Source organism: Diabrotica virgifera, chromosome 7 (assembly GCF_917563875.1).
Source record: "Diabrotica virgifera virgifera chromosome 7, PGI_DIABVI_V3a".
NCBI classification, from domain to species: domain Eukaryota; kingdom Metazoa; phylum Arthropoda; class Insecta; order Coleoptera; family Chrysomelidae; genus Diabrotica; species Diabrotica virgifera.
The window spans coordinates 163,843,494-163,865,547 of record NC_065449.1 but is presented as its reverse complement, the minus strand read 5'-3'; the positions used below and the strand labels follow the sequence as shown (position 1 = coordinate 163,865,547).

The window sequence follows — 22,054 nt, the reverse complement described above, 5'->3', positions numbered from 1 at the left end:
ATAATAATTATTATAGACAATACCAGTAACCAGTATAAAGGGAACACATTTTTTTCTTAGAAAAAATATTTGGAGAATGTTTTAATATGGTCTCGTAGCTTATTAGAACCACTAAAACTTATAACAATAAAATATTTAAAAAACTCTAACAAGAAGTAAAACCACTTCTATGTAAATTGGTATATTTATACCATAAATATACCAATTTACATAGAAGTGGTTTTACTTCTTGTTAGAGTTTTTTAACTATATGGTATACAGCCAACCTAGGGAACTTCCCTTTTAGTTTAGTGAATAAAATATTTCATTATACCATGCCTATTCATACTATAAACATATATCTGGTTGATCTAATCTAGTAAAATGTTCATGTAAATCTAAATTAAAATAACAAATTCATCAAAATAAGATGGATACATAAAAACTGGGTTATAATAGTGTTATGGACTAGTTCTAAATTCGTTCGCGGTGTAAATCAATCCTAAACTGATTCTGAACCGCGCTTGCGTACAACGCGAGTACTAAGAGAATTCGTAACTAGTCCTGCACTTGTACAGGATTGTTACCGCGAACGAAGCTATTTCCAATTTATGTTTTTAAAAACGTCCTCTAGAACTAAGGTGAACAGTTTGGGTGATAGAGTGTCTCCCTGTTTGACTCCCCTCTTTAATGGTACAGGGTTCGTGCACTCATTTTCATTTAGGTAGTATGTAGCTGTAGCTTGGTTCATAGTTTCTTTTATTAAGTTAATACACCTGCTGTCTATTCTACAATTTTTCATTGCGTTTATTACTTAGATGTTATCGCAGACTAATTTTTACAGTTACTCCATCAAATAATGGCATTTTTTCATTAAGAATGGTTAAGAAACGTATTTGTTTTTGTAATCCAATAATTATTTTAGATATCATCCATCAAAGCTCAATGCGTAGGTCGCTTTACTATTGAAGATGAGGAAGATAATGATATTTTATATCGATTTATGGACACCTTGGAAAGGTACACTGGACTTTCTGGTGATTACCAGAAAGCGGTGACTGTGAATTGTCCACGAAACGGAATCTGTGTGGTGAATCCCCAAGGTTCGGCCATTTGGGAAGCGAGGTAAGTATATGAAACACTTAGGCTGTGGTCTCCAATAAATGCCGTAGGTTACGTACAGCGTCAAGCAAAATTCACCGGCAACTTCATGTAGTCAATACGAAACATAGACCATGATTATCAATAAACAGGCGAATCAGATATTGTCACCAATAAATGCCGTAGATTGGATACAGGGTTTTTCGATCGCCGCCAACAACATTCCTATCGCTTTCGTTATCAGTCAAGTGCGATATTTCAACTTGTTACCAGAGAACGGGAGTTCTCGCCAGTGGCGCACACCTACACCCCCTACACGCGACACTATATATACACGAAATTTTCTATTTTCTAAATCTGACTGAATTGAAAATTGGTCCAACTCCCATCTTAAAGTTCAGGAACAGACTCACCCATTCATATGTCAACCATCCATTTTGGTCTAAGGGTGTGGATTTTACGGCCCTTCCTATTTAGGGTCTGTTTTTCGCTTAGTTCCCCAAAACTCCCAAAAACTTCGAAAATTTAACTCCGGCCTTTACGGCTTTTAATAGAAGCGATCATTACCTTTCCAATGCATGTCTAATTTTGAAAATCGGTTATACCGTTCAAAAGTTACCGAGCTCAGAAATATGAGTCAATTTTTGTAAAGGGATAATGTTTGTGGATATTTATGTATGTATGTGTGTGGAAAAGTTAAACCGATCTGAATTTTTTTCCTGTATTTGAAGAGGGGGTGAGGGCCGATTCAGAACCGGTGTAGTTTGTGAGTTTTGACTACCCATAAGCCAGCTATAGGACTTGGTAGGTACAAAACGGCATATATTTTGGCTGTATATATCTTCGGTTCAAGAAAATACAGGAGAACAGTAAATACACCAAATCAATAGAGTTGAGTTAAGCTTTCAAATGGTGTCTAAGCTGTCAGGATCAGACATACACACGGCTCAGTATAGCCGAAAAACTGAAAAACTAAACTTTGAAAATTTCAACCTACGAATTACGCCAATAACTGAGCGTTTGTAGAAGGACTCTAGACGAATCTAACGGTGTATACCTTATATCCGGGAAAATTCGAATTTTTAAGTTATAGGCTTCATAAGTATGATCAAATCTATTTCTTATGGGAAAAACTGTTTTTCAAGCTCAATAATTCCTGTAATAGCTTTAGTTATCATACTTGACCTTAGATGCATAAGATACTACTTGTCAATACGTTCCAAACTCATGTTTAGTGAACAAAATCGGTTAAGCCGTTTAGAAGTTCTTAAGCTACAAAAGTATAATCCAATTAACGATAATTCCCTAAATGGTTTATCTAGTTGTAGTGGTTACGACACTAATTTGATCTGGCAACGGGCAATCCGAGTTCATTTACCGGCCATCCCAATATTTTTTTCGTGTACATTCGATGGACACTAGATCATTTGGGAGATAATGCGACAAAGGCGACCATTTATAAAGCTTAACGTGTTCTCGAGAAACATTGCATTCAACTTTATACATACTTACTTACTTACTTAAGCCGTCCTCTTTTACCTTACGGTGTCGTGGTGAACTTTATACATTTAATTTATAAATAACTTTGAAAAACTCCTGATACAAGAATAAAAAACCGCTAAACGCCGTAAAAATGAGTGGCACATACAATATTCCAGCTACAAAAGATCTGATATGAATATTACGTGGCACGAAAATGTATTTTCATTTTGATGCAAAACAAAATTCTAGTTTTATTTTAAAAGATGTTTTCATAATATTTGCTAAATTTGAAGTAAACGCGCAACAAAAAAGTTTCAAAATTCAAACTGTATCAAAGTTACTCTTTTGTAGCTCGTTTTACTTCAAATTGGTCAAATATTATGAAAAAATCTTTTAAAATAAAACTAGAATTTTGTTTTGCATCAAAATGAAAATACATTTTCGCGCCACGTAAAATTCATATCAGATCTTTTGTAGCTGGAATATTGTATGCGCCACTCATTTTTAGGGCGTTTAGCGGTTTTTTATTCTTGTTGATAATATACGTTGCAATGCTCGAAAATAATGGTAGGGGAGCCCAAGCGGGGATTTTTGCAGTTACTCGAACGCGTCAGATTGTTCGATGGGGAGAAATCTTGTACCCTGTAAATGTACTTCTACCATATAATATTGGCTCTTAATACAGGGACTCTTAAAATCTGGGAGTTCGTTAAGGGGGGTCCGAAAAAATAATCTATCCTTAGAAAAATTCAAAATCGCCAGATTAAGATAAGGTAAGTTAAGTACATGCAAAAGAGTGTATATTTCAAAAATCTGAAGATTTGAGCGGGCGTAAGGAAATAGGCGAGTCACAAAGTTTCACAATAAAAGCGAATATTTCGCGAAATGAACGTCAGGTCGAAAAACTAAAAAATACGTGTTCAATATTTTTCAAAAATCTATCGAATGATTTTAAACACGGCCCCCCACGGAGAGGAGTTGGGGGTAAATTTAAAATTTTAAAAACGAAACCCGCGATATTTCGCGAAATGAACATCAGATCGAAACTGCAAAATACACGTATTCAATATTTTTTAAAAATCTATCGAATGGCACCAAACACGACTCCCCACGGGGGTTGTGTTTGGTGCCCATTTGGTGTTTACCCCACGGGGGTAAGGTGAAGGTTACTTTAAAATCTTAAATATGAGCCCCCAATTTTTATTGCAGATTTAGATTCTTTACGTAAAATAAGCAACTTTTATTCGAGACATTTTTTCGAATTATGGATAGATGGCGCTATAATCGGAAGAACCCATTATTGGAAATGAAAAATTTAATTAAAAAATGGAAAGTTCCCACTTCATGGAAAACTTAACTTAGCTGTTTTTGGTTTTAGGACCTAATCTTCACAACCCAATAGATCCCCATAACGCTCGAGTAACTGCAAATTTTGCATACTTTCCTCTCCTACTATAACTAAAGACGCTGCTTCTAATATTTAAAGTCGCTCATAGCAGACAGACACTGCGTTCGACATCCAATAGAGACCGTTTCCATTATATATTGTATAAATCATACATACGCAACCTACTGCGTGACAATGTAGGCAACTATTCTTTATTGTATTAAGCATACAGACGCGACCTACGGCCTGACTCTGTACGCAACCGACGGCATTTATTGGAGACCACAGCATATAGTGGAGTCACTGAAGGTTTTCACCTCCGATTTCGTTGAACCTTCATCGATTTTCAAGAAAACTGGTGAGTAGTTAGAAGATACTTCAAGAATCAAAGGTGACATAATGCCAACTTGCGCTTTTACCCCGGGGGTGGATGCCACCCCTTCTCGCGTGTGAAATTTTTTTTATTAAAAATAATACCAGAAATCGATAGAGGGGCAACTTCTAAGCAAAATTTGTTATATAAAGTTATTAACATAAATCAATACTTTTTGAGTTATTAAATATCAAAGATTTTATTTTTTCTTACAAAAATGCATGTTTTAAAGCTGTTTTTCACGTATTACTCAAAAACTATAACCTTTTGTAAAAAAGCTATTATTACCAAAATTAAAGATAATAAAAAATTTAATACTCCCCACTTAAAGAACTAAACTAATGTTATTTCAAAGTAAGTTATGGGTAATTGAATGTATATTTTTTTCGACGAGTACTTAAATCTAAGTATTCAAGCTTACGTAACGGTGCATTTTATATAGTAGGTATATTTGTTAAGCACTTGTCAAAGTATTTCGGAATACCTATCAAATGAGCTCCAGTAGAAGTTAATACCATCAAAATTAAGCAAGTTATGATGAAAATAAGAGAACCCTTTCGATTTTTTTAGGAAAAAGTGAAAAATAAAACATACGCTATTTCCACAAAAATTAAAATTTGTAGTAATCCTCACAAGAATTTCTTTAGGTTAACATAGTTAATGATTTCAACAATTTTGACCGGTTTAAAATGCATATTTTTGAAAAAAAAATTTTAAAAAATCAAAATTTTTAAAATTATCGTACTTTTCATTTTCTTTTGATAATAACTCCAAAAATACTCAATACACGTAAAAAATCATATACAGGGTGTTTCATTGGGAAACGGAAATACTTTAATGGCAAATAGAGATCACCGAGCCGGTTTTAGATATACTACATTTTTTGCCCTACCGACTTTTATAACCGAGTTACAGGGTGTTTTATCGATTATGCCCATTTCTTTCCTAAGCCATAACTTTAGAACCACCCTGTATATTTTTTTGATATTTGGTAAACGTATGTCTCGTTCAAAACCCAAACAAACGACATACTAACCATAAGAAAAATCCAGGTCCGGATTAACAAAAAATTATAAAGTAATTGTGACCTTAAAACAACACCCTGTATATTCAAATTTTGAAAATCTTTTTGCATATTTGAAAAGAGTACAAAAAAGTAAGTTTAATGGTCCACTTTAATTTTTCGGCCAGACAATTGTATAACTTTAATTTTGAAATTATATTGAATTTTTTAAGTACTCTGACATTAAAAAGCAGATATTATTAACTTTTACTTAGAAATTATTAAAGTAAATGAATAAATACTCATTTTAAAAATAATCAATACTTATTTACCACATTGGAACGACCCAATTACTAATCACAAGAAAAATCCAGGGCCGAATTAACAAAAAAATATAAAGTAATTGTGACCTTTTTGAAATGAATTTTGAAATCATATTGATCAATTCTGTCAAGGTGACCAAAAGCTGACAGAAAAATTCTGAACAATCCCAATGTAATTAGAAAATCGATTCGAATTCTTTAACGAGCAAGGAAATGCATCGAACAAAATGGCGGACATTTTGAGCAACTGTTATAGTTCAAATATTTTTAATTTATGTTAAATTGTTCAATTGTTTTAACGAATTTTTTTTTTATTAGATATAGCTGTTTTTTTTTAAATCCTTTACTAAATCATTAAAATATCCCAATTCTCGCAATTCTAATTTTTAATGCTGTGCATACAGCTACAAATCCAGAGAATCCATGAAGCCAGCGTAGTAAATAAGTATTAAGTATTTTTAAAATAAGTATTGATTCATTAACATTAAATTATTAAAAGTTAATAATATCTTCTTTTAATCTGAGAGTACTTTAAAATTTCAATATAATTTCAAAATTGATGTAAATTAATCAACGGCGCAAAAAATTAAAATGAACCTTTAATCACAGTTTTTTTGTGCTCTTTTAAAATGAGCAGACAAATTTTCAAAATTTCAATATACAGGGTGTTAGTTCAAGGTCACGATTACTTTATATTTTTTTGTTAATCCGGACCTGGATTTTTTTGTCATTGGTAATTGGGTCGTTCCAATGTGGTAAATAAGTATTGATTATTTTTAAAATGAGTATTTATTCATTAACTTTAATAATTTATAACTAAAAGTTAATAATACCTGCTTTTTAATGTCAGAGTTCTTAAAAATTCAATATAATTTCAAAATTAAAGTCATAAAATTGTCTGGCCGAAAAATTGAATCGAACCATTCGAAGACAGTCAAGACAGACAGTTCAAGATGTTCGAAGACAGTCGTTCGGTGCGGACGTGTTTATAATCGCTCTCAATTTACGGCGATATTCTCAGTCTTACCGTAAACGATATTGTTTAAATTTTCACTACAGCAGAGTATTGTTTTAAAGTATTAGTTGGTGTAGTTTTTCTGTTTGCATATGGATTTTGAATGTGAGTAATTAATTCATAAATTTGATGGTTATAATTCTATTTCAAGTCAGAAATCAAATACACTAATTACTGTAAAAAGTTCGTCTAGTTTTTACTTAATAGACTATTAATCGTTTCTGGTTAAACGATGCCAATCTGTGTACTTTGTACTCAAGGAGTCACCGGCAAATCACCTGGTCTGAAATGTTGTGGTGGTTGTCAGAAATTCTATCACGCTAAGTGTGTTGGTTTAACTAAATCGGATGTCTCACGCTTTCAGACACCAGGTTTATCTTGGACGTGTACTAATTGCAGAGGGACAGTTGATAAGAGGCGTTCGGTCATTGTTGCTGATGAAGATTCTGACTTTCCTTTAGAAGAAACCTCCTCGTCACAAACGTTGAAAGTTTTGCATAGTATTCAGAAGGATATGGCATCAATTAACATAAAATACGGAGATTTGTTGCAGTCTGTTAATTTTTGCAGCGATTCAATTACAACTTTTGACAATACTATTTCTACTCTTACTAACAAGATTAAGGAAATTGAAAAGTTGACAAAAGAAAATTTAAATTTAAGGGATGAGGTCAAGTATTTAAATTTTCGAGTGGATACACTTGAGCAACAGTTAAGAGCCAATGATGTTAAGATATGCGGAGTTCCTTTTAAAGATAACGAGAATGTTTTAAAAATAGTTTCCGAAATTGGTTCGGCTATCGATCTCCCTATAACCGAAGGTGATGTTGACTCTTTTTACCGTTCCTCAACTTTTCGTACAGATCTATATATAAGCCTATTATTGTAAAATTTTCTAAAAAAATTAAAAAGGATGCATTTCTGGCTGCCGCAAAAGCAAAACGTCGTCAAAATGGTAGTTTTAGGGGATTGAAAATAGCAAATATATCTTTTTTTTTTTGGAAGGTGAGAATCTTCTAAAGACCGTCTGGGAAGGTGTCCCAGGTGTGTTGGATTCAATCCGCCACGCTTCACCGTGCCGGATCGCCTACCAACTAAACTCACCTCCTCTTTCTCCAGCCGACGGGTCTGGAACCACTCTTAGCGAGTATATACACTGACCCATCGACCTTACTCTTAACTCCCCCCTGGCACTTTTCGCGTGCATTCCGCAGACTTCCCACACACACCTCGCAAAAGAACGGTCAGTGAAGACGACCGTCCCGTGCAACCCATGTGTGGGTGAGGCAACCGGGGTGCCCCCCATCCAGCATGAAACTAGCAAGAAGATACCAGTCGGCAATTACTAGTAACTCCAAGCATTCATGTTTTCATTCACTCACACGCACTGTCACACTTATACCTTATAAATTATTACGTAAATAGACTTCCCTATGAGTAATAATGAAAAACGATTATAAAAAATTTTTGTATACGATATTGTATGTACGATATTAAATAAAATAAAGAAAATTAATAGGTAAAATCGATAAAATATTTGTATAAATAAAATTAAATAAACAAATAAATAAAATAAAGTAAAATAACATGATAAAGCAGTCAGCGTAGGTTGGATGTAAAAGGTCCTTCCACACTGGCTGCCCTCTACAACACAAACACGTTAAAAAATAAATAATATGGGTCATCCTGCTTGCAGTCGCCTCTCTTTTTCCTCTTTATGCTTCATTGTTTTTGTAACAAAGGCAATGACCAGGTCGAAGTCACTCTTGCTACTGATAGCTTTATCCATAAGCTCGTGAGGCTCGCCTAGAGAAGACCCCAGACCCAGTTGCAGCTCGGTACGCCCCGCACGGTATGCCGGGCATACGAATACGACATGTTGCGCGTCATCCACCACTCCACACTCGGGGCATAGATCGTCCGCGGTCTTCTTTATACGATAGGTATATGATCTGAACGATCCATGTCCCGTCAAGAACTGTGTAAAGTAGTAATTGACGCGCCTGTGTCTGCACTCGTACCACCTTACTACATCCGGAATCAGAGATCTCGTCCAGGCTGCCTTTTCGACCTCGGCTGCCCATTCCCTCTGCCACATCTCTAAACTTCTGTTTCGTTCTTGAGGTCCTGAACCAATTGCCCCGTTACCCCTCTGATACATTCGGACTCTTTCTCTGGCCAGAATGTGCACCGGCACAGAACCAGCCACAACCTGTAAGGCAATAGTTGATACGGTTCTGTACGCGCTACACACCCTGATCAGAGGTTTTCTCTGTACTCTAAGAAGCATGTCTTTATATTTCTTCTTCTCCAGGGCCTCGTGCCATACTGGGGCCCCATACAGTGCGATGGATAAAATTGATTGCAACATCACCGCTCTTTTATGAGATACAGGACCCCCTATATGAACTTGCTTAACGTGGAGGTCCTTTCTTCCGCTTTCCGACATGCCTCTTGCACGTGTGGTCCGAATGTCCGTTTGTCATCAAAAGTAATTCCTAGATATTTAACTGTCTTCTGGGGTCTTATTTCGGAGCCTTTGTACTCAAACACTATATCTTTTCTATCTCTCGGTCCCCTCAAGATTATCGCTTCTGTTTTCTCTACTGCTAGCTTTAGGTCATTTCTTTCTATCCATTCCGCGGTTGTCTTGATTGATTTGTTTACTCTCTCTCTTATACCCCAATTCATGTCGTCTTCTACGAGTAGAGCCAGGTCGTCCGCGTATGCAATTGCTCTTGCTCCTCTCATCTTATTTACTTCTAGTACCCCGTTGTATAGTATGTTCCATAGTGTGGGTCCCAGGACCGACCCTTGGGGTACTCCTGCGGTCATTTCCATCTTCTTTTTTTTTATATGCATACGGTTCTTTCGGACAGATAGTACTTTATTATGTTGGACACATAATCTGGAGCCCCAAATTCGACGATTCTGTCTACTATGAGGCCCCAGTTTGCTGAATTAAAAGCGTTTTTTATGTCCAACAGAACAAGGACCACCCATCTTTTTTTGCTTGCTCTAGCCGCGTCTCTTATCCAGGTCGCGGCATCGACGGTCGATCGACCTTTTCGAAATCCGTATTGTTGTTGTGATAATACTCTCTCATTTTCCAACATGCCTTCCAGCCTCCTCTTGATAAGTCCCTCGTAGAACTTACCAAGGCAGTCCAGGAGGCATATTGGCCGATAAGAGGATGCTGAATCGGGGGGTTTCCCAGGCTTTAGGAGCAGAACAAGGTTCGCTTCTTTTAGGTCCCTGGGAAACTCTTGCTTCTGCAGTAGGTCGTTGCATATTCTTCTAATCAAACCTGGTTTCTCCGTTGCTATTATCTTAATTGCCTCTGGTGGCAGCCCGTCGGGGCCGGGAGCTTTCCCCGTCTTCATCTCCTGACCAGTGGTTTTTATTTCCTCTTCCGTGAACTCCTCCACCATCGTTGGAAAGATTTTTGTAAAAGTTTGAATGTCCTTAGTGGGGAAGAGGAGTTCAGCCGATTTCATCCGCTGGTCCTCGTCCAGTTTATATGGGGCCATTATCCTTAATGACTTCATGGTAATTTTGTAGGCATCACCCCATATATCCTCATCCAATGCTTTTATCAGGGTCTGCCACTTTTCCTTTTTTTCTTGTTTTATTTTTTTATTCAGTGTTTTCTTTAGTTCTTTGTAGATTTCTTTGAGCTCGAGGTTGCCCTGGCTTCTCGTGTAATTCCTTCGAGCTCTGAGGCATCTTTCCCGTAGACCTTCTATCTCATCCTTCCACCAGTAAGGGGATTTTTTGTTATTCTTTTTCTTCACGGTGGCCAACTTTGCTGCATTTTCTAATGCTCTTCTCAGTTGGCCAAGGTCAGAAATCTCTTCCTCATTGATCTTTCTGACCTCCGATAGGTATGTGGTTTTGTTAAAATAGATTTCGGTGTTTCCTATCGGCCGTCTTACTTTCCCTTTCACCTTAACCTCGTACTGGATGTAGCGGTGGTAGGTAAATAACTGGTCGTCGAGGACATCCCATCCCTGTATTCTTTTGGATAGCCCTTCAGTTGCGATAGTTACATCAATATGTGTCTGGCTGGCCCCTCTTACGAAAGTTGGTTTATTATTATTTAAGACTTGGAGGCCAGCCTGGGCTATCCATTCGTTCCAAAGTTCCCCCTTTTTGTCATTTATGGGGGAACCCCATAACCTCGATTTAGCATTGATATCCCCGGCGACCAAGATTTCTTTTTCGCTTGTGGCGGCGCTCATTATCTCATCTACAATAGTCTTGTATCTTAACATAGGGATGTTCGGTGATATGTAGCATGCCAGGAGGCTGAAATCCCTCAGTTTGATGAGTATGTGATTTCCGCCCCTGACAATGCCCCGCACCCCTAGATCCCTATTTCTCATGAGCACCGCCACATTTTTTCCTTTATCTTGTACCCATCCACCGTCCGATGTTATTTTTTTGTTTGGTTCGGGGACGATGAGCAGGTCAGTTTCCAGCTTGCAGGCTTTTAAGTGGACAAGATCGTGCGCTCTACGTGCTCTACCCACGTTCACCTGCAATATCCGTATACCAGGTTGATCCTTGAGGTCCGTTTTGGTTCAGTTCCCTAGAGTCGTCCCTGCATCGGATTCGCCTTTTTTGAAAAATTAAAATAGTTAAAAACTAGAATAAATAAATAAATAAATAAGTATAGATAAAATGAATAAATAAAATAAATAGGTAAAATGTGTATAAATAAAATAGTTAGGTAAATAGAAATAGTTAAAACTGTAACATAAAGTTAAAATAGGTAATGTAAATAATAAAATAGATCTATAAAATAATAAATTAGTAATTTTAAAATTTATATAAATAAAATACAACCTAGGTGGGCTGTATATGGGCCCACCCTCGTTTTCCAGGAAGTCTATTTCGTTTTTTTTATTCGTTTCTTGGGGGTTCTCCCTCATCCCCCCTTCCGTACACTAGGGCTCGATAGGCTGGACAGGCCATCCTGTCCATTCTATGCCCTTCCTCTTTGCAAACTGAACAATATGCTTTATTGTTACAGTTTGCGGCAGTGTGTCCTGTTTTCAGGCAGTTATAACAGCAAGCCGCCCTGCTCTCCTCTTTACGCTCGTAGGTACTGTGGTCAAACTTTAGACACTTAAAGCATCTCACTGGGGCGTACCTCTCCATTACCGGGCATATTGTGCCGTATCTCCTCAGTTTTTCTCCTTTGGAGGGTCGTACGGCCATTGTGGCCACCTGTTCCCCGTGTTTGTTTGTCCTTAGTACTTTTATGTCAATTTCTCCTTCCGGGATGCCCGTATAGCTTTTGATCCCTTCTCTCAAACTTTTCTCACTCACTCCTGGGTCTAAATTAGCCATAGTAAAGAAATTTTCCTTTCTCCTTATCGTTGTATTTATTCCTTGCATTTTGTTGTTAAGTTCTGCCCTCAGTTTTTGTGCTGCTCCCCTCCCCTTTAGCTTTACTAGGAGATCCCCCCATTTGTTCTTTTTAACCTGTCTACTTGGATCCCCATCTTTCCTATGTCTATCTTATTCTTCATCTCACTTAGTACCTCGTTGTATTTTTTTCCTTTGTCCATTTTTATAAGGAGAGCTTCCTCTTGTTCCACTTTCCTCTCTGCACCGAATTCCTTGCCTCTTACTAAAATCTTCCAGGATATAGTTTCTCCATGTCCTACATATTCGAGGGCTTTCCTTATAGTCTCTTTATTCAGGTCGTTTGCGACTACGACCCTCATAACCTCTGGGATTTCGTTTGTTTCCTTCCTTATTTCCTTTATCGCCTTTACTGCCATATCGTATGCGTCTCCCCCCTGTTCTTTTTCTAATCTGGCAACGAAAGTATACCATGTTGTTTTTTTATTTGCTTTTCTTCTGGTGTTCTCCAGGTAATTTATTTCTCCCTCTTCTATTTCTTCTAACATCTCCGCTAGGTCCTCCCCTACGTCTTTAATTGCGTTTTCTACGCCTGCCTCTTTCGCGTCCTTTTTTTGTAAAAACTAGACAGTTCTTTTTTTCTACTGTTTCCAATAGACCCGCTTGTTCCCACATTGTCTTTTCATATAGTTTCTCTTCCCATTTAGTGTCGCATATGCTCATAAGTTTTTTCCCTCTCCCCATATTTAAGGCCCTTTTGATTTTTTCTTGTTCTTGTTTCTGCCTCTCTTGCTCCACTTTTAATTTACAGTGGTCACATTTTAATTCGTTTGGTGTTTTTTCGTTTCTACTATCCTCCTCCTTTTTGTTATTGGTGGATTTTATAATCCCTATCAATTTTTTTACATCGCTGTCCATCTCCACCTTTTCTTTAAGCTGCTCGCTTAATTTAGTGAACATTTCTTCGAGTTTTGTATTTAATTCCTCCAATTTCCTATTTATTTTTTCTTGTTTGGATTCATTTGTAAACCGTATGCTCTCCTCCAGCCTTTCCCTCTTGAGGTCATTTATCCTCTCCATGCTTTCAGCTTTCCTTTTTTTGATGTTTATGATCTCCCCATCCTGATATTCATCCAGCAAGATTGTCGCCAGCACACTTTCTTCGATACTCTGCCATCCTTCTTTAATGTTGTCTTCTTCTTCTTCCTCTGATTGTTTCTCCCCTATCTGTTCTTCCTCGTTTTCACTATATTCTTTCATTTCCTCCTCTACTAATGTCGACTGCTTTGCAACAGTTGACCTATTCATTTTTTGTTGCCCATTGTGTCTTCGTACAAGTTCCCTCTCAAAACTATTCATCATCTCTCCTTCCAATTCTTTTTTAAGTCGTCTTGCGACTGTTCTTCCCTATTCTTTTTTCAGTTTCCGTTGCATTGTCCATATTATCTCGCCGATGGTCGTCATTGTTGTCACCTGTCAGTTTTGTTTTTTTTTTATATTACTCATAAATGGTCCCACGAGCCGGGACGTGCTATACGTCTGGCGCGGCAGTGCGCCCTTACCGCGCTAAGGCTTAGGTACTTCGGGAGGTCGACAGGTATCCCGAAGGGATCGTTTGTGATGCTCTAACCCTCGCATCTCTCATATCTTTGGCACGATACCTTCCACCGTGATAGTGGGGATTATTTTATTGAGGTTTACTCCTCTAGGCTTTTTATCACGGTTGCCTCCGGACGCAGTGGCAGTCTGTATTCACAGGCTACCTGGAGTTTCCGCGTAACTGCTGCCTGCCCTGTTACGCGGGATTTGGGATGGATGTGTGGTGGAAAAGGTACATTGGTGGGGTAAGACATGGCGGCTACACGCAGTGGGTATGTCGAAAAAGTTTTCGAATAGAGATTTGTGATCGAAGTCCAACGGCGAAGGCCCCCGCGAAGTGTTTGGGCCCACTATCGACCTTCGGTCACAATGCTGAGGTGGACGAGATTAACTTTTAGGGACTAGAGTAGCCGTAGGGAAGTTGGAGGGTGAAATACAACTGCTGAAGGCGAAGGCGTCGCAGACTGCTTGCCTCAGTTGCGACGCCTTTTAGCATCCAGCGGCGGTGTCCGGCGCCCACCCGGTGCACAGTCGCTGGACGCTGGGACTGTTCTTGGTTTCACCGATCGTGCTCCCCTCACAATTTTAGGGACCACCACCGGTTACTCGGCTCTCCCACCGTCGTCGAGGTAAAAATACAATCCCAGAGAGAGAGCAAATATATCTGACCAATTATATGTTAATGAACACTTGACCCCTAAAAATATAACACTTCTACGAGATACGAAACTAGCTGCGAAATCAAAACAATACAAATATATTTGGACAAGAAATTGCGTCATATTTGTGCGAAAGGATGATAGATTCCGAATTATAAAAATTTCATGCGATGGGGACATCGAGAAGTTGGATTAAACTACATATTTATTTTTTTGACATTGTTTTTTGTATTTTTTTTATGGATATGGCTGGTGTTTCTAATCTGTCTTTTTTGTATCAAAATGTTAGAGGATTAAATTCAAAAGTTAGCATTGTATTTCGCAATATTCTTAATTGTGAACAAAACATAATTTGTTTAACGGAAACGTGGCTGAATACATCAATTTTAAGTGAAGAAATTTTTTCTTGTTATAAAGTGTAGAGACGGGATAGGGAGACAAGTTCTTCTAGCAAACTTACGGGAGGAGGTGTTCTTATAGCTGTGTCCGAGGAACTTACTAGCTGTTCCGAGGAGTCTTGGTGTTCTGAAGCAGAAGATGTTTGGGTCACCATCACTCCTCGGAATAAACAAAAAGTACACATAGGTTGTGTTTACATACCTCCCAGAGACATGGCTGCATTAAATTTTTTTTGTAATAAGCTTGTTGATATCTACCTAAATAATATTAATGATATTTTTGTCATTTGTGGAGACTTTAATCTCCCTGAAATTAAATGGTTACTATATGGGAATGACCACTGCAAACCAAGTAATTATAATGATCCTAGATCAAGCTTATTAGTTGACACCATGTCTTTGGTTGGTATGGTTCAGTACAACCCAAATGTCAATAAATGGGGTAATACTTTAGACCTTATATTTAACAATAGTTTTTTGATAAAAAATGTATTTTTGTCTACGAATCCACTAGTTCCCGAGGATAAATATCACAATACTTTAGAGTTTGATGTAGATATTCCTTTTAATATTTGCACTAGGGTTTTAAACCAATCTCGAAGAAATTTTAAACTCTCGAATTTTAATGAAATTAACCGTCTTTTATATGCAGTTGATTGGAAAACTAAATTTAAGTTAAATGATATAAATGAAGCTGTAAATTTGTTTTATAATATTATTGATAAAATCATTGATTTGCATGTACCTACATATCCTAATTACTATAAAAGATACCCTCTTTGGTTCTCTACTTCTACAATAAAAGTTATTAAAGAAAAGCTTAAATTTCATAGTTGATGGAAAAAATACAACAATAATTTAGATTATTTAACCTTCAAAATTTTACGGGGCAGATCTAAATTCTTAATAAATGAAGATTATAAAAAATATTTAACTAACGTTGAAACCAATATTACTGAAAATCCTAAATACTTCTGGCAATTTGTAAAAAATAAGAGAAATTCCAATAGTTTTCCAAACAGTTTGCTTACTGCTCAGGGCTCTACTACTGACGCACAGAAAATTTGTAACGTATTTTCTGATTACTTTGCTTCTGTTTTTGTACCTAGTAATGTTAGCAATTTTGGTAATATTTACACTAACATGCCTTTAAATATCTGTAAATATACTATTACTCGCGAAATTATTGAAAATAAACTTGAAAATTTACCTCATAAAGGGCCTGGACCAGATGAGCTACCTACTGATTTTATTAAAAACTGTAAACAATCTCTAACAGAACCTTTATTTCTGTTGTTTAATAAATCACTTAATGCCGGTCAATTTCCTGATAAATGGAAGAATGCTTTTATTATTCCAATTCATAAATCCGGAAATAAAAGCAAAGTTGAAAATTACAGACCTATTTCTAAGTTAAATATTTTTAGTAAGGTATTTGAAAGTATAATTTCTGATTTTCTTTATTATGACATAAAAAACTTACTTAATATTGAACAACATGGCTTTATGAAAAACGTTCAGTCGATACAAACTTATTCTTATACATTGAATACATACTTCAAAGTCTAAATGAGAGAAAAAGCGTTGATTCAGTTTATACTGATTTCAGTAAAGCTTTCAATAAAATCGATCATTCGATTTTTGTTTTGAAACTATCTGAGATCGGTATACATGGTAATTTATTAAGATGGTTTGACTCATACGTCAGAAATAGATCACAACAAGTAACTTTAGGAGCTTTTAAATCCAATGCTGTGATCACTACGTCAGGAGTGCCTCAGGGGTCCCATTTAGGTCCTTTACTTTTTAATTTATATGTTAATGATATTTCTGCCTGTTTTAAATTTGCTAAATTTATTATGTATGCCGACGATTTAAAGATATATCACTGTATTTCATGTCCTAATGATAGAATTCAATTTCAAGAAGACTTAAACAATTTATCTGATTATTGTGTAAGAAATAACCTGTTTTTAAATGTTTCAAAATGTAATTATATACATTTTTCTCGCAGCACGCCTGACTTAAACTATAACACATATGAAATTTCTAACTGTGTATTGCATGCAGTAGAAAGCGTTAAGGATCTTGGTATACTTTTGGAAGTATATCTAGAACCGGTTCGGTGACCTCTATTTACCGTTAAAGTATTTCCGTTTCCCAATGAAACACCCTGTATATCTAAATTTTAGCTTTTTCTGTTCCAAATACATTATCCTTTTACTATTCCCGTAGAGTAAAAAATAACCGAGATAAAAACGTTTAATATTTCAATTTTGCTGCGAGAACCATGTAACCGGGGCAATTTAACCTTTTATTTTGAAAAAAGTAAGAGGTTTAAAAGACTAATTTTGACGTTGTTTAATAGCTCTTGGAATCAACTTTTAACTAGTTTCTAGGTGAACCTCATATCTTAAAAATTAACGAAGTTATTTACAAAAAAAAAACAATAACATTTTTTGGAAAAGTTTTTAAAAGATACATTTTGAAACATTTTTGGTGCATAAATTTTAATGCTATCAACTTGTTCGAGAGCTTATTTGATAGATATTTTTATGAACTTTGACAAATACTTAATAAGTTTATGTTATAGATTGCACCATTTTCCCGGTATTTAAGCTTGAATACTTAGATTTGGGTACTCGACGAAAGAAATATACATTCAATTACCTATAACTCACTTTTAGTTTACATTGAAAGTTATTTCTAGTAAGGAGTTTATTTGATTTTTTATTAGCCTCAATTTTGATAATTATAAGTTTTTTGCAAAAACTTGTAGTTTTTGAGTTATTTATGAAAAATCGGTTAAAAACATACATTTTTCTCACGAAAAATTAAAATCTTTGATCTTTAATAACTCAAAAGTTTTGATTTATTTTAATAAATTTATATAACAAATTTTTCTTATAATTTGTCCCTCTATCGAATTGTGGGGTTATTTAAAAATAATAATTTTCACCCCCGAGGAGGGGTGGCATCCACCCCCGGGGTAAAAGCGCAAGTTAGCACCATATCACCTTTGTTCCTTGAGATATCCTCTAACCACTCACCAATTTTCATGCAAATCGATGGAGGTTCAACGAAATCGGAGGTAATAGCCCATATCCACCTTCAGTGACTGCACTAATAAGGTTTTCAAAATATTGATGAATTAAGTATGTGCGTATTGATCCGAACATTTTTTTTTAATTATCAGTGTCCAACTTTATTACATCATTAAGGATTATTGTAAAACTAAGACAATAGATTTGAATAATGTTGCTTAACGCCTTGCTTGTGCTAATTTAATAATATTCAAGTCCTGAGAAGTTCACAAAAAAGAGTTTTTGGTGAAATTTTCTTAAATAAATTAAGTTATGTATGTGTATAAGTAAAATAGAAACATGCAGGGTGTGCCATTATTCTCTTCTGCTTCTTCTTCCTTCTTGTATTTAGGCTTTAAAGCCAGTTTCTTCTTCCATATTAGCCTCCTAAATTGTTTAAATTATCGCACCATCATTTTTTTGGTCTGCCAATACTTTTTCGTCTATTTGGTGACTTATCTCGTGTTATTCGTACTATCCTATCCTCTGCCATTCTACTAATGTTCCACTCCTGTTTCCGTTTTGTCACCCATCCATTTATGTCTTCTACATTGCATGATCTTCTTATGTTTTCGCTTCTCTCCCTATCCAACACACTTTTTCCTGATATTCGTCGAAGGATTTTCATCTCTGTTGTTTTTAGTAGTCGTCTCGTTTTAGATGTGTCAGGTCTTTTCTCCGCCGTGTATGTCAATATAGGTCTAGTTGCTGCTTTATAGATCCTTGCTTTTGTGTCTTGTCTTAGGTGTTTGTTCTTCCAGATTGTGTCATTAAGAGATCCCACCGCTTTACTTGCTTTTAATCTTTGTTGTCGTACTTCCTCTTCAACGTCTCCGTAATTGGTTATGTCTTTAGTCAAGTGTCATTTTAATGGTCATATTGGGTTATGAGCGCGAAGACTGGGTGAATTGAGTAACTCAGAAGCCGCCTTCACGCTCACAGCCACTCCCTAGCCCGGATAAAAGAGGATGGGCCAGTTTAGCATCCTACCCATTGAAAAAGAAAACAAGGATCAAAGAACCGATATAAAGCCTCGGAACCCGACGGAACCTACATTCTCCTGAATGCAAGATCCCCCATCTGGAACGACAGAGCTACGAACCGAAACGGACGACTACTAAATAGATACATAGAAAACAATGAAGACACAATAGCAATGGGCCCAGAAGAACCTACCCACTACCCAGGAAATGGACTTCCAACCCATATCGACATAGTTGTGCCCAAAAACCTAGGACTGCAATCAGAATTAATTACGCTGGACGAAGGATCAACTGACCACCACCCCATCCTACTAGAGATCAGAACATGGGAAGAGACAAACCCACCAAAGAGAACAAAAAAGAAAATAAAGTGGACAAACTACAAAAGACTAGTAAGTGAAGGAATAAATATAGTGCCAGTGATAAACAATCCAGAAGAAATAGAAGAAAAAGTCCTAGAGCTCGAAAACATACAAGAGGCAATCAGAAGCAGCACAACAGAGGAAGAAGTCGAGATTTACATGGGAAGGTTCAAAGACATTCCACAAGAAACACAAGATTTGATAAGGGAAAAAAATAGAGCAAAACAAACAGCAAAAAGAACAAGAAATCGAGTAGACAAATCCTGGGCAAATATTTTAAACAGAGAGGTCAAAACGGCCCTACAACTCCACCGTAGTAAAAAATGGGACAACTTTGTACAAGAGACGGAAGAACAAGACTCAAACATGAAAAATGTTTGGAAACTCCAGAAAATGTTGAGAAGCGACAGAAAACCCATCCCCCACTACATGGAAGACACGGTATGGTATACACCATAGAGGATAAAGCAGAGGCGATGAGGGCTACACTCGAAAGAGAATGCGACCTAAACTACCACTAAGACGAAGACGACGACTTCCTGGAAGAAGTTGAAGAACAAGAAGAAGGTCCAGAAGACCCAGAGGACTTCATTCCCCCAACATCACCGGAAGAAATCAACGAACACATCAAAAACAGTTCGCCGAGAAAAGCGCCTGGCTTAGACGAAATAACAAACAGAGCCCTAAAATATTTGCCCAGAAAAGCTATAGTGTACTTCACAAACATAGTGAACGCGATACTAAGATACAAGATATTCCCAAACAGATGGAAAGAGGCCCATGTCATCATGATCCCAAAACCTGGCAAGAACCACACATTCCCGCAGAACTACAGGCCAATCAGCTTACTTCCAGCGATCAGCAAGATAGTGGAAAGAATCATTCTAAGCAGACTGCAAGCGGAAACGAACAGGCTAAATATCATCCCAGAAGCTCAATTCGGATTCAGAGCAGAGCACTCCAGCGAGCTACAAGTACTCAGACTAACCGAGTACATAGCAGCTGGTTTCAACGACAAGCAGTACACTGGAGCAGCGTTCCTGGACGTAAGTAAAGCGTTCGATAGAGTCTGGCACAAGGGGCTCTTATACAAAATGCGGGGTTACGGGTACAGCGGGGCGATGACAAGACTAATCTCGTCGTACTTGGGCGGCCGGACTTTCAGGATTCGGATAGGACAAGTCCTGTCCGAGCTCGGAAACCCGGAAGCTGGAGTACCCCAGGGAGCGGTCCTGTCACCCCTGCTGTACACGATATACACCGCTGATGTACCTAGAACACCAGGTACCCTCATGAGCCTCTACGCCGACGACACAGCGATAGCGGCCAAACATAGAAATGTAGATATAGCAGTGACCAACCTGCAAACAGCGTTAGAAGAAATAGAAGAATGGAGTATAAAATGGAAGATAGCCATCAACTCAGATAAAACGCAAGCGGTTCTATACAAGAAAGGAAGACAACAGCCAGAGGAACAGCTGACGGTGCAGAACAGACCCATCGAGTGGAAAAACGAAGCTAAATACCTAGGAGTCATCATGGACAAAGGATTAACCTTCCAAAAACACGTAGAAGCCACAGTCCGGAAGGCTAACATAGCAAAAGCAACACTAAGAGGACTCACAGGCAGGAAAAGCAAACTAAGACTGAAAACAAGGTTAAGACTGATCAATAGTATAATCCTACCGGTATTAACATACGCGTCTCTCGCATGGGGACACGTAAGTAACACACACAAGAAGAAGATCCAAGCAGCCCACAACAACAGCTTGAGGGAGGCCGCCAGAGTCCCAAGATATGTAGCTGAAAGATTCCTGTACAGAGAACTCCAACAGGTGAGAGTCGCCGAAATCATGACAGATAAGGCAAGGACCAAATTCGCGGAACTGGAGCACCACCCAAATTACATACTGCGAGAGACGCTAAGGTATGATGAGTTCCACCGATGGAAGCACAGACGCCCGAAGCAACAAATAGTGGGATAAGAGTACAAAAGTGATAAGTGATAGTAGTGAGTTCGTAGCTCGAAAACAAGTGCCGAAGACAGCGTTACATACGAAGATCAAGTACCACGACCGCCTCTAAGGTAAGTGAATTTTAGAAAATTACAGAAGGGCATAAGCCCCCAAAAAAATATAAATAAAATAAAAAATGGCGAAAGCCCCAAAAAAATTATAAAAAACCATAAAACACATACAAACTCGAGCAACGAGTCATCGGGCGGAGCCCACTAGGGCTCAGCACGATGACTCGGGGCCCAAGCAAGCAATTTTTAGTTCCGCGGATAAGTAAGAAAGAAGATAAAGGCATAGAGCGCATCACGCTGGCCTAGTTTTTTGCATTCGATTAGGGTACCACAATGGAATCTTATTACCCAGGATTCCATTGTGAAGAGCATTTGGCTACGATAGTTGTGCCCCCATCGCGCATCAGCGTGCTATGGGGGGGAAAGGGATGGCCTGGGGCATTGGAGCGAGGTGGGGTGATCCCTGTATATACTCGGGTCAAAACACCTCGCCCCAATGAATTGTTACACCCGAATGTACTCTTTCGAGAGGGTGGACATTCCCACAGGTCGGGTTAAATCAAATTGCTTGCTTGCTTGCTTGGAACGTACATTCTCGATCCGGTCGTCGAAGAGTAAGGTCACTGCTAGCACACCCCACTCTTACCGACGAACAGCGAGAAGCCTGAGAGCACCAAGTGCTGAAGAAGCGGCGCACGGTTAGCCCTAAGCGATTAGTTTGGACTCAGTGTGAAAAACCAACGACGCTTGGCCGTGTAAACCAAAAAGGTTTGCGGGGTTTCAGAGGAATACTCTGGCCCTGGGCTCGAGCGAGTTCGCTCGCCCCGAACTCTACCTAGTGTTCACATACGGCTCCAAGAACAAGTGCGAGTAAGGGGGCCAAACTAACCGCGAAAAAGGCTTACAAC

At 37.8% G+C, this 22,054-nt stretch overlaps 1 protein-coding gene across 1 annotated transcript in view; it reads left to right on the top strand.

The window, feature by feature from the left end:
* Window positions 1–22,054, top strand: part of LOC126888851 (uncharacterized) — a 54,961-nt gene that overhangs the window by 16,332 nt on the left and 16,575 nt on the right. The window contains exon 2 of the mRNA XM_050657281.1: window positions 905–1,104. Coding sequence (XP_050513238.1) covers window positions 905–1,104 — 200 coding nt within the window. The remainder of the gene's footprint in view (window positions 1–904; window positions 1,105–22,054) is intronic.